Source organism: Mus pahari, chromosome 8, assembly GCF_900095145.1.
Source record: "Mus pahari chromosome 8, PAHARI_EIJ_v1.1, whole genome shotgun sequence".
Lineage (NCBI taxonomy): Eukaryota > Metazoa > Chordata > Mammalia > Rodentia > Muridae > Mus > Mus pahari.
In genome coordinates this window covers 23877324-23890947 of record NC_034597.1, presented here as the reverse complement: position 1 = coordinate 23890947, position 13624 = coordinate 23877324, and the positions used below count along the sequence as shown (strand labels likewise).

Sequence of the window (13624 nt, the reverse complement as noted above, 5' to 3'; positions counted from 1 at the left end):
TCCAGTCCTGACATCCTTTGGTGATGAACAGCAATGTGGAAAATGTAAGCCTAATAAACCCTTTCCTCCCCACTTGCTTCTTGGTCATGATGTTTGTGCAGGAATAGAAACCCTGACTAAGACAGGTAGCATATCAAATATCCTCCATATCGTGTATTTACATTATGATTCATAACCATAGCAACATTACAGCTAAGAGTCAGCAACAAATGTAATTTTATGGTTGGAAGCCACCACAACATGGGGAACTATATTAATGGGTTGATCACAGTGTTAGGAAGTCTGAGAACCACTGGTCTACAGGGAAACCTGCTACTTTGTAAGCTAGTTGTAAATAAACAAAGTCACAGATCAATCACTTCATGATAATAAATGCAAAGAAGCCTAAGGAAAATATTAGCAAATCAAATCTGGCAATCTATAAAAAGGAAAACATGCCACATCTAATTTGGGTCTCCTTCAGGAATGTGCAGTTGGTTTAACACTTTAAAATCCAATCAACATAATTCATCTTATTAACATAAAGAAAAATAAAGACCATGGGACCATTTCAGCAGCTGCAAAGAAACATCTGATGACGTTGTGACTACTCACAATGCAGATTTTAATTTAAAAGTGAGGACAAGAAGGGAGTAGCCCCTCGGATAAAGGGCACCTTGAAAGAGAAAGACAGCCAGGCATGATGGCACACTGCTAAAACTCCAGCATTTTTGAAGCTGAGGCAGGTGGACTTTGAATTTGAGGCCAACCTGAGCAAGAACATATGTGAACCTCTTTTCTTGAAACATGAAGGGCTGAGACTACAGCTTTGTGGTTGGTCACGTGGTCAATGTGTGAGACACTGGGCTCAGCCTTAAGCATCCCAAATAGTTAAGTAATAAGGATCATAAACAGGACCGTGAAACCTTGAGAACTTTTTCAGGAGAATAAGAACAGGACATGACCAAGTGCCATCAGCAGGAATGGAAGAGGATGGAGCCGGGTGTGGTAGCAAACACCTGTGATCCCAGCCCTGGGGAGGCATAATGCAGGGTGAGTTCTGTGGATTCAAGGCCAGCTTGGTACATAAGTGAGTTCCAGGTCAGTCTGGGCTGCACAGTGAGACCCTGACTCAAAAGAGGAGATGTAATATTGCATGAGTCTGTTCATTTTAAAAGTCTACAATAGCAGTCTCAAAATGCCTGCATCTAGGGCTTGAGAGATGGCTCAGTGGTTAAGAGCACTGACAGCTCTTCCAGAAGTCCTGAGTTCAATTCCCAGGAACCACATGGTGGCTCACACCCACCTGTAATAGGTTCTGATGTTCTCTTCTGGTGTGTCTGAAGACAACAACAGTGTACTCATATATATAAAATCAATTTTTGTAAATATTTTTTAAATGCCTGTATGTAAATTAACAGGAAATCTGGGGCTGAGGAAACCAGAAAGTGATTGTCAGCAGAGCTGGGGAGGGTGGTTCCAGGGCAGGCTGGGCAGCGTAATGAGTGGCGTGACACATTAACTGCATCTCAATGAAACTTGGCTTGAAAGTCAGAATAGCCTGATAGCATCAATTTCTACTCCAGACTAGACAGAAAGCAGGGGCAGGAGGATAGCATGATCGCAGGGGCACAGGGGTGATGGTGGCGATATAGCAAGACCTAGCTAACGATCAAATAAGAAAGAAATTACTGTGCCAGAAATTCTAACCAGCAAAGCCAGACAAGAAAAGAAAGAGTATACAACTGTGAAAAAAAAAAAGAGGCAAACTATACTTAGAAATGACCTTCTCAAGTCTATGAGCCGTCACAGAGAATCCATAACTAAACCTAATTACATGGCTAGATCTTGCCAGCATGATGCCGAGTCTGAGAACCCAGACTCTCCAAAATGCACAGTGTGATTGCCTTTATCTTCAGTCACATGTCACTCGAAGCCGGGCGTGTCTTCTGAGAGACACATGGACAATTTTGGCATAGCGTGAAGGAACGGGAAAATGCACTAAGTAAGCTGTTGCTGCAACATTGATAGGCAGTTAGAATCTTGTAAGACACACGTGGGCATTCACGTATGTTATGGCATGTGGGGTACAGGGTGAGTGTGAGTGTGAGAGTGTGTGTGTGTGTGTGTGTGTGTGGACACAGAAAGTTCAAATGGTCAAGACTACAGTGTTCCAGAATGCCTACTTCAATGGGAAAGCTATCTCATCCTAAAAATCAACAAGTTGACTGCATTCAGGGTGACATGACCAGAATGGGGCCCACGGAGTCAGGGCCCCTATGGAACAACCAAGGTGGCAGCACTGTGCTCAGCTCCCTCCTGGAGCCCCAGGTGCATGCCTTAGGAATATTTCTAAGGAATGGCCTTTAGAGGTTTTTTCATTTGTTTCTAAGGCAGTCAGTCTCACAGTGGAATGCACACCGTCATCAAACTTGAGATTCCCCCGCCTCTGTGTCTCAGGTGCTAGGACTGTAGGCCTGGCCTGCCACTGCTGACTCAAAGATCACTTCTAAGAACTATGGTCTTAAAAAAGAAAAACAAATGAGTACCTCACACTGACCGATTGCACCACTGACTGGGCAATGATGGCGCACACCTTTAATCCCAGCACTTGGGAGGCAGAGGCAGGAGGATTTCTGAGTTCAAGGCCAGTCTGGTCTACAGAGTGAGTTCCAGGACAGCCAGGGCTACACAGAAAAACCTGCCTCAAAAATAAATACATACATACATACATACATACATACATACATACATACATAAATATTTTTTTAAAAAAACTGTCATCTTAAAAAAGAAAAACATAATTAAAGAAGGACTGGAGAATGCTTTTTGGTGAGATCTGGAGAGGAAACAGTCCCCCCTCCAGCTCTGAGGTTAGCCCCCGTGGGCAAATTCTGATGGACTAATCCAGACTTGTTAGCCTCAGAAACTGGGCATTGTGGCTTGGCCAGAGGTAAGAGGGCACCTGGTGGCTCACTGAGGAGACTGCTTCAGAAGGGACATGGCAGGGCCCTCTCCCAACCCTGCATCCCCTTTATCCTCAAGCGTGCCTCAGGCAGGCTCAGGCAGGACTGCTGAGAGCCAACATGCTTGAATGTAATGATCCTGCATCCCCTTCAGACTTCACACCCAAGACTTCATTCAGCCAGCCAAGTGTAGCCAGGATCACAATGGCTGAAGTCCTACCTGCCCCTGATTCTTCTTGGCCAGACCTCACCTGTGTCTACTAAACCCAGGTCATCCCCCCCCCCCGCCCCCGAGGGAGAGCTGACAAGAGGAAAGAAGGGGTCAGACCTCATTGTGCTACTCTGCTGCTACCTCAAGCCTGCATCCTGCATCCTGCACGGAGAACCTCTATCATGAGCCCTGCCGGGGAAGGAGGTGCGCCCTTTGGGAAGGTCTGCTCATGCCACTGCCCAACCCAGAGCTAGCTGGCTGTGGCTCTCAGAGCATGCGCAGAGCAGGCTATGCGCTAGGGAAGCTCTCTCCTGGCACATTCGGTTCTGTGAATCGCAGTTAGAGGCAGGGAGCTAAACAACTCAGCCCTCCAGGGATCGCCTTCCTTTGCTGCCCAAGGCTCTCCTACCCCGAGTAGTTCCTGGGTACCTACTGCTGGCACTGACTCCAGAACAAACCCAAGTGCCCCCGTGGCTGTTAATAACATCGTCTACATCAATGAAACGGGAGCACAAAACTGTCCATTAAGACAACACACACACAAATTCTCACTGTTGTTCTCTGGACACCCGTTACTGTTCTGTAAACCTTCCCTGTCCAAGCAGGATCCTGTGATTTTCTAAGCTGACAAGTTGCGTGCAGTCGTGCTATGTGTAAGCCAGGCCAGACTGGCTGCCCAGTGTGAGTTCTCTCTAAGCATTTCACGTGCAAAGCCCATGACCGAGAAAGCTCCATGACATCTTACAAGCATTGTTAAGGCCCTGCAGCATCATGATAGATATGAGGCAAGGGTCAGTGGGCGGAGCATCTCAAGGGCTATAAAGCTCCAGGAGGGATCAGTCCGGAGGAGGAGATTCTCCTGCAGGTCCACGTGAGGAGACCAGCACTGCCACCGTGTGAAAACAAAGAACTTGGAGCACTAGAGGCAGGCAGTGTTCAACTAACACCTCCATGAGCTATCAGTTGTCCTCACTCATGGCCTCCTCATTCCATCCCGTGCACACACACACTCCCCTTACTCTGCTAACACACACACACACACACACACACACACACACACACACACAAACTTTTTTTTTTATTTTAGGACTTAAAAGGCTAGGGAAAGGAAAAACTCAGGCCGCACCAGCCAAGCCATTCCAGAGCCCTTGCTTGGAATCCACACTAGCCTGTGCACACCGATTAAGGAGGAATGTTACTTCATTCTGTCCCCGGTGAGCAGTTTCCAGGGGAGCCAGCCGCTTCCCTCTCACGGAGGCTACTCTCATACCGACCCTTTGCTCATTCCTCCTAACTGCTCCACTCGAGGCTCCACAACCTCTTCCCATCCAAGTCTGCCGCTGCCCACTCCCGAGATGCCCTCTCTTTCCCACCGCCAGGGTCCCCCAGCTGACCAGCACAGATGCACCCTTCTGGTTCGCACTTCACCATCCTCCGCATCCCACCAAGCTTCCTGTGTAGGCACTGTAGCCCATAAACCTGGCTGGCTAAAGAGCAACAGCATCGGAGGACAGAGTAGGAGGCATGTGATGGTTTCTACCCTCACCTTCTGGGCCTGAGACAGACTCATCAGTCCAGCCTTCAGTGCATGCACAGAACTGGTGGGATGTAGGGATTTTTTTTTTTCCGACGGTAGCCAAAGTTGGCTTCTCCATCCTACGTTGGGCCTACATGTAGCCAAGTTCCAGGCCCTTCCCTCAACATGAAATTCCAAGGAGGGAAAATTTCCCTCTGATTTCTTAAAGAAGCTGCCATCTAGAGTTACCTGCTACTGCCTGCTTAGAGTGAACATAGGCCAGAGGAAGGGCAAGAGTTCCTCTCCTGCACACTTTCTGGATCACGTCTCCCCTCAATTACCTTAACACTAAAAAAGCAAGTGGGGATCGCCCCATGGAATTTTACACGGGATCAAAGGGAAAGCTCAGGACGACAGACACTGAGCCACCGGGACCAGTCTGGCTTCCTGCTCACAATGGAGGGGTTCTTAGTAATGGCTATGCCCTAGCAATGCCCTTCATCCACCTCTGTGAACCCAGCATCTGCCCCAACACTGCCAGATATGAACAAATGGCTTCCCTACCCTGAGCCTCAGTTTTTCCACCATAGAAAGCCAGACAGGCTCTTCAAGTCCACGTATTTCAATGTATATCCAATGTATATACGATGGTCTTCCCAACTGCCTGATGGATTTCCCTTACTGGCCTTTGGACACTGAGTTCAATCCCAAGAAATAGAGATTAGTGGAGCCAGCAAGGTCTGCCCAGGATCTGGGGATGCAGGAAAAGGGGTGGAAACTGAGTCACAGACCAGGGCTCCTGGAATGCAACCAAGCCCTAGAAAGTTGCCAACTGCCCCGAGTTCAGATGTGGCTATTCACTTCATTCTACAGCTTGAGACAAGACAGGGAAGAAAGGGTCGGTCTTTGAGAGTCAGGAATCTGACCCACGTCTCACAAAAGAGCTGAGTGTTAACCTCAAGAGTGTATGGAAACCCACTTACAATAGAAGGAGACATCTCACCCTGTATCTTGGTTCAGAGTTACCCCAAACACACCTCAGGAGCTGCAGAGTCCACCTGAGTTTACAACAGACTGTGATGCAGACCCAGGGCTTTCTATCACAGAACACTATGTCCTTTTCAGAAGAGCCATCGAAGTAGGGAGTGCCAAATTTACATTACTTCAGCCATCACGACACCAGCACCAGCCCACTAGTGATCTATCAGAATCCCCTCCTTGCACAATACCGACTGCCGCTACAAGAACTCAGCAGGACTGAGCAGAGAAGTTTTTCAATAATTGTTCATTCCCCCTTCCTTTTCCCTGTGGCTTAGTTTGTAGGAGACAAAAAGCCAGATGCTCAGAGAGGCCACAACGAGAGCCCCAAGAGGGTGCTCTGCTGGGGAGGTATCGGCAGGGGAGAGTTTAACAGGACACATGGAGAAGAACTCAGAAAGCAGACAGAGAGGAAGGAAAGAAAAACCCTTCTCATCCCAGTGGGCACCACCAAAAGGGCAGGGCAGGTCACCAATACCGTTCGTGGATGTGCTGCGTTGACCCAAGGACTTCAGAGGCAACACTTGGAACGTGGAAACTACTGGGAGCTCAGTGATCATCTTCCCCAGAACCCACGTTGACATCTTCACCCACAGCTGACAGTGTTAGGAGGGGAGCCTCTGGGGGAGGGACAAGGACACACACAGAGGCCTCCTGAGGGGAATGGGGCCCTTTTGAAGGAGGCCTGAGAACTTGCTCGCTTGCTCTTTCTGCTGTGTGTGTATGCAGTCCAGAGCTGGGCACTCAGTAGAGGCCCAGGCTGCTGCCATCCTGACTCTCAGGCTCCCAGAGCTTTAAGAAACAAACACCTCTGGCTTATAAATCACCGTCTCTGTGCTTCGTTATAGTTGCCCAAAGAGGTAAGACAGGAGTATTCCAAATAAAAAAACATATCCAACTTCTCTAGAAAATTCAGAAATTCTAGCAAAACTGTCCTCTCTCCTGCTTGTCACCACAAGCTGGCATGATAGGCCACTGGTCCTTTTCGAGCAAAGCCTTCTAATCTTTCTCACCCCTCCCCCACCTCTCCCCATCCCAAATCTGAGGGTTCCTCGGCATCATCACTGTCTCTGGTGATGGAGAACTCTGCCCCTTACCCATGCCTGTCTCGAAGCAGAAAATGGCTAAGCCAAGAGGCCCCCACGCTTCCAGAAAAGAAGACAAGAGCTAACTCGTGCCTAGGGAGGCAAAGTACACAGTTCAGTTTTCTCACGTTTGCCTGTCTAGGACACTGGTTCTCATCCTGTGGACCATCATCCCTTTTGACAAACCTGTGTCTCCAGGATCATATTTACATTATGATTCATAACAGTAGCAAAATTATACTTACGAAGTAGTAACAAAAATAATTTTATGGCTGGGAGTCACAACAGGAGGAACTATATTAAGGTAGAGAACCATCGCTCTAGAAGCATCCTAGCATGCTATGGGTCCCAACAGGTCTTTTTTTCCCACCCTTTCTCCATACCTAGCCCTGCCCTGCCAGGAGGAGCACATGTACCCAAGGACACGGGAGGCTGCCAGGCAGGCCCCTGCAAAGCAGAGATGGGCCTGTGTCTAGTGAGCACACAGTGACTCTTGCCACTCTGCCACTCTGCCACTCTGCAGGGTTCTGACCATCCCAGATCCCCCAAAGCAATGTAGTATCAAAGGAATTCAGTTCCCAACGTGCACTTGACCATCTCTGGGGGTTCACAGCCCAGCTGCAGGGGATTAATGAAGGGACAGAAGGGAGACAAGGGGAGGGAAAAGCAGGGAGGGAGATAGATGAGAATGTGAAGCTGGTCCAGCTCAGCAGCAGCCCGCTCCCAGCCCTGCCCTTGACTTAGGCCACCATCAAGGCAGATGCTCCCTAAGACATGGATAGCACAACCATGGCTCTGACCCTCTGCTCATGCGCTGCTTGTAGACACTTCTAACCTCCCTTTCCTGAAGTTCAGCTTTTGCCCACTACACCCTCCCCACAACAGGCAAAGGTCCACTGCAAGATTTAGCTCTATTGACCAAAGAGAGAGACACCCCAAAGATTACAAGAAAGGAAAAGTGTGCAAATCACTCCCACTTACAGTGCTGGAGTGCAGTGAGGGAAACATGTTCATGAGAAGTAGCTATTCACTGTTGAACTGACCCGCAATTCAGCTGACAGCTCCCCCTGCAGCTGACAGAGCTCACTGGAGCTGACAGAGCTCACTGCAGCTGACAGAGCTCACTGCAGCTGACAGAGCTCACTGGGTCTGACAGAGCTCACTGCAGCTGACAGAGCTCACTGCAGCGGACAGAGCTCACTGTGGCTGACAGTACTACATAGATTTGGACATCAGAGCTTTGAATTAGGGAATCTCTGCTTGTAATTGTGTCCTGTGCATATGGCTGGAGGTTCCTCAGTGTTTGTGTGAGTGTGTGTGTGTGGGGGGGGGGGGGCTTGTCTACATTTACTTCAACACATCTGCTTTAGAGGAACCCCTTGGGAGCCAGTGACATCTGAGACCACAGCAGCATAGCAGGGAATGAGCATTCCATAGCCTAGGAGGCCTCACTACTCTCTGTTCCGAGGGAAGAGCCTATGCCACACCCACATCCCTCTCCCTCAGACCTCCAGCAGCCTCCCACTTGAGAGCTTTCCCTGTTCTTGACCAGCATGGCTGACAGACTTACTAAACATCTCTAGTGGTGTTTGTTCTGTCTTGTTTTGTTTTGTTGTTATGTGGCCTGGAACCCAAAGACACCAGATGTGCCTTTACCTCTGGGGACAGTGCCCTCAGAAATCCCCAAGGATCAGCCCTGCAAAGGTCTTTTCTCTGGGCTTGACCAAACACCTACAGCAGATTTCCTACCTTCCATAATCCTAGCCACTGACAAGACATCAAAAGTCCTTGGAATCCTTGAGGAGCACAAATAAGCAAGATGCACATAGGAACCGGTTGAAAGCAGAGACAGCCACTCCCCAGAGGTCCCCCATGAGCACCTTGAACTGTGATGAGGGTGGCTGCAAGCTGTGGAGTGGTTGCCTCTGAAAGGGCTGCCTCTAAGAAAAGCTCTGGGCTAGTTTAAGATGAAACTTCGTAACATCCACCTGCACTCAGACTGTTCAAAATCGAAAAGGACAGCAAGTGTGGAAATGGGGGGGGGGGTGCCTGTGATCCTGCTGTGACTGGTAGGAGCAGAAGTTTGCTCAGCAGAGACAGCAGGGAGGCCAGACAGTCTCCACCCTCTCTACCAACCCCACCTCTGCCCCGGCCAATCTTACCTTTCAGAGATGCCACGTGGGACAGGGCCTGGGCATATGTGGCTGTGTTCAGGAGAGTCCCTGGTAAGCAGGAAGGGAAGAAAGGCCCGGCAGGGCCCACTGTGCGTCCCAGGCTGTCAAAAACAGAAATGTTCCACTGAGGTCCAGCCCGTCTACAGAGCCACCCCAGACTCCTAATCTTAGAGTCAGCTAATCTTACCTCTGCTGGGCCTCCAGGGCCTCCTTCTTGCTCCGGGCCTGGTCCCCTGGGGGTGGAGAGTTGATGTTCCTCACTGGCGGTGGTGTCACCTCTGCCATGGGTTCCTTCGCCCCTGGCTCCTGATCAGAGGCCCCTCTCTCTGTCTTCCTCCATTTGGCTCTTCGGTTCTGGAACCAAACCTGAATCCCATAGGAAACACACCCAAGGGGGACAGATGGTCAGACAGGAGGAGCCAGCCACGACCCAAACATAGGCTCCAGGAGGCCCATGCCAACACCCTCGACACCCTCAGTTCTCCTCAGCCCCCCAGAACTTCAGACCGCAGATGGACTAGCTAAGCCACTTCTGACGGGCACTTTCCCAGGACCAGTAAAGAGCGAACGCATCTAGCACTTTGCCCACAAGAAGGGAAAGCACCGTCCTGTAGTAGTTTGCAGGGCTGAGCTGTCTGAGAAGGAGTTTGATGTGAAGTTTTCCCAGCAGGATCGTGGTGAAAGCAATTTGCAAACTGCTGTCCGGGGGCTTCTCATCAAAAAAGACACACTCCACCTTCCAGCAAGCCCACACCTGTGCTCTGCCCTGAAGAGCATTGTACACAAACGAATTCATGACCAACCGCCTGGGGCACCTAGGAGAGACCCTGTCTCTGGGGCTTAGAAATTCTGAATCTTGATTAACAAATGTGGCTCGGGGTCCACAGCATCCCCAAGGGATAAGCCATGCTGCTAACCCCAGTTCACAGACAGGGTGGTTCCGCTAACCTGCTAAAGCCCAGAGGTTTGGCTCGGGACCAGGATCCACACTCTCAGGGAAAGAAGGCAATGCTGCCATCCCTGAGCATCGTTAAAAACACATACATGCAAAATATTGGGCACAGTGCACGGGGGGGGGGGGNATACAGCACCTGGTCACTCAGTGCAGAGTGGCTACTGCCCCATCAGGCCAGGACAAAGTTTGTGTCTGACCGTGACTTTGGTACCTCCTTAAAAGCTGATGTTGGGTAATTTCTATGTCTTGCCCGATAGAATCCTGGCAGCCCAAGATGTTCACAGAAGACAACGCAAGCCCACAGATCTCCACATCACCCAGAGAAACCTCGCCTCGTCTCTTCTTTCTTCACAGAGATAATTTCTGTCTAAAAATCAGGTTTGACCAGGCTTCTCCCCAGCTCCTAGAGCCAACCTCCCACCTTCTTGGGCCGTGACACACTGACAGGAAAAGCGCCTGGGTCTTCGAGACCAAGCCCTCTGGCAGCCCACCTTATCTCTTCATTTTCTTTCTCCTTTAGCTGGCTTTCTTTCTTTCTTTCTTTCTTTTTTTTTTTTTAAATTGTGTTGGCTTTTAATTGCACATATCAGCAAGCATTGAATAATGATTTTATCTATATTCTAAATTTAGGGCAGTTAAATGCAAAGCAAAATGCAGACACTTTCTGGTGTCTTAATTGAATGAAGGTCACAGCTATAACAACATTTAATTGAGCTATTTTTCATTATCATATTTTAATGACTTTGCACTGACAGTTCGCCTGCTTCTGAGGAAAGAGCATGATAGAGTCGTTTATTTCCCTATTTAGTTATTGTTTGACAACATCAGCTTCGATTAAGACCCTGCTTTATAGAACATTAATCATATTTGAATGAGCAAGCGGTATAAATGTAAACACATCTCCCTTCCCGCCACCGCGGCTCCTGTCCCCACATAGAAGCTAAGCACTAGCTTGGCTGCCATTGTCTGTCTGCATAATAGCCAACAACAGCCTGGACAACAATTCCCGGCTTTAATTGTCACCGCCCCTATCTTACCCTTGCACCTTTCAGGGAGAAGTTATGATCTCCTACTTCTGAATGCGCAATAATTGTACCATTTATCTCAATTTGCAGTTCAGTCTTTAGGCAGCTATTGGCAAGCCAGCATTAAAAAAAGGAACTATAGACGGGGTCTGGGCCAAAGAACATTTTCATTCCCAAATAATAATCAGTTTAATTTGCCCGCATATGACCAATGATTCATGTTCAGATTTAATAATCAGGATCACATAATCTGATTATAGGGGAAATAATTTGTTTACAGCCCCCAATTTACTGCTCAGAATTCCATTATCTCTCTTCAGCCATTGGTTTTTAAGAGATACTAACATGACCCAGGGGAGCAGAAGGCAAAGTATTATATTTCCTACAATTAGATCTTTGCATAGTCTTAACCCCAAGCTCCTACATAAAAAAGAACAGAAACAGCATGGAGGAAACCCCATAAATAAAATGAATATATAATGTGCTCAAAGAATAACTGGCCTGGAGAGGCGGCACTGTGAGCCTCTGCCTCCCGTGCTCATTTAGGCATGGCTGCCGGCCGGGCTAGGTACTTAAAAGCAGCTTTCAGGAAAGCAAGCGGTGCAGCCCAGTGGCAGCTACTCCGCTCGGGCCAGCCGGCCCATATCTGCTCGGCCCTTTCGCTGCTGCTGTTTAAAGATTTTTAGATTGCACGTGTTTTTCAGGTCCACTTTGCTCACATAGTCCGTGTGCGGGGCGGGGGAAGTTGGGCATGATGCAATTTCTGGAAAGCAGATCCCGCCCTGCTTCCCATCTGAAATCGCGGTTCTCTGCAATTGACCGGCCTCACCCCAGAGCGGTCAGATTTGCTGTACGGAGTAGCATCTTTTTTTTTTTTTTTTTTCCAAAGCAAGGAAATGGATGTGCATTGATGTAATTTAGTACCTTAGAGACGCGGACAAATTAGTGTAGAACATTATCACTAGTTAATTATGAATGACCGATTAATCAACCTAATCTAATATTCCACATTATGTTGATGTTATTAAAGTGCATCATGAAAATGACAGATAGTCTTCATTTGCTTTCTTTGGCCAAATGTGCACTCTGCAGTCATGATGTCAAAAAAAAAAAGTTTGCCAATTGTAATATTAGAGAGTTAAATAATTTAAAAGAAGGTTTACCTGCACTCTGGCTTCTGTGAGGTTTATTTTCATGGCTAACTCTTCTCTGGTGAAGACATCTGGGTAGTGTGTTTGGGCAAAGACTGCCTCCAGAGCTTCCAGCTGGTAAAAAAGAAAGAAAGAAAAAATGGTGAGAGGCTGAGGCTAGGAGAGGGGAGGGATGCATAGATCAGAGTTGAGGGGTGGTGAGGAAGCAATTTCGAAGATCAAATCCCAGAAGGAAAGGAGAAAAGAGCTGTCTGAAAAAGATTCCACAGAGGCCTGGAAGAAGGCTCAGATAGTAACGGGGCTTGCCTCCAAGCCTGACGATAAAAAACGGAGTCTGATCCCAGAGACACACATGGTGGAAGGAAAGAGCTCACTCCTGCAAGTTACTCTTTGTCTCTTCATAGACACAGTGGCATGCCTGTGCGTGCACACACACACACACACGGTGGCATGCATGGGCACACAAGTGCATCTACGTAAATGTACACAATGAATAAATAAGATATTTTTTTTACTATGTGGGTGCTGGGAATTGAACCCTGATCCTCTGGAAGAGCATTCAGTGTTCTTAACCACTGAGCCATCTTCTCTAGCCCAAGATATATATATATAAATCCTAGTTGACTCTGCAGCCAAGGCTCCTAACCACCACAGTGTGCCTTCCTCAAGACATAGAAATAGACAAGTCATAGATGTTTCTGTTTGCTTACATTTAAATTTTGTCATGGTCATAAAAAGTCTAAAGGTAGTCTCATGAATAATTTCCACAGTGCCACCATGAGAGTAGAGGAAGCTGCCACCTATAAAACTCTCCATCAGTCAGCCCCACAGAAGCCTTACGAGTGTGGGGGTCACCCTACAGATGCTCAGGAAAAGAGACTGCTCTAAGGACACTCAGCTTGGAGAAGCCCAGTAGAAAAGCTGCAGCTGTGTCCAGCAACACTGTCTTCTCAGGAGGCAGCCTCATCGGTCAGCTTTGCCATCTATCTTTCTGGGGATAATAATGCCCAACCTGCATTCTGCTGGCAGGGAAGATGTCGCTCAGACCATCGGTCTAAGGCACATGGGAAAATGCATAGCTGCTTCTCTACTGATTACCTGGAGTTACAAAACCCAAATTAACTGACTGTCCTTTCCCCAGGTAGACGTATAAGTCATTCAGAAAATCAAAGACTGGCTACCCCAACTGTTGGTATCATTTTAAAGGGCAAGGAGAGAGTGGCTCATCTGTGAATTTGGGGGAAAAAAACGGTTCTCACACACGGGGATCTGTCCTTACCTGCTGAAGAGTGAAGGTCGTCCGATTTCTGCGCTGTTTTCTCCTAAGAAACCCATCATCAAAATCCCCTGTAGAGTGGTTCCCAAAAGGCGCAGTGCCTGCAGAGTATAAGTGAGGTCAGAATGAGTGGGGAGACCCTGGTCTTCATTCACACACACACACATACACACATACACACATACATACACACACACACACATACACACATACACATACACACACACATACACACATACACACATACA

At 48.2% G+C, this 13624-nt stretch overlaps 1 protein-coding gene across 1 annotated transcript in view; it reads right to left on the bottom strand.

Moving 5' to 3' along the window:
* Drgx (dorsal root ganglia homeobox) overlaps window positions 1-13624 on the bottom strand; it is a 30323-nt gene that overhangs the window by 12295 nt on the left and 4404 nt on the right. The window contains exons 3-6 of the mRNA XM_021203832.1: window positions 13380-13477; window positions 12113-12214; window positions 9157-9335; window positions 8958-9070 (exon numbers count right to left, since the gene is read on the bottom strand). Of these exons, the coding sequence (XP_021059491.1) occupies window positions 8958-9070; window positions 9157-9335; window positions 12113-12214; window positions 13380-13477 (492 nt within the window). The remainder of the gene's footprint in view (window positions 1-8957; window positions 9071-9156; window positions 9336-12112; window positions 12215-13379; window positions 13478-13624) is intronic.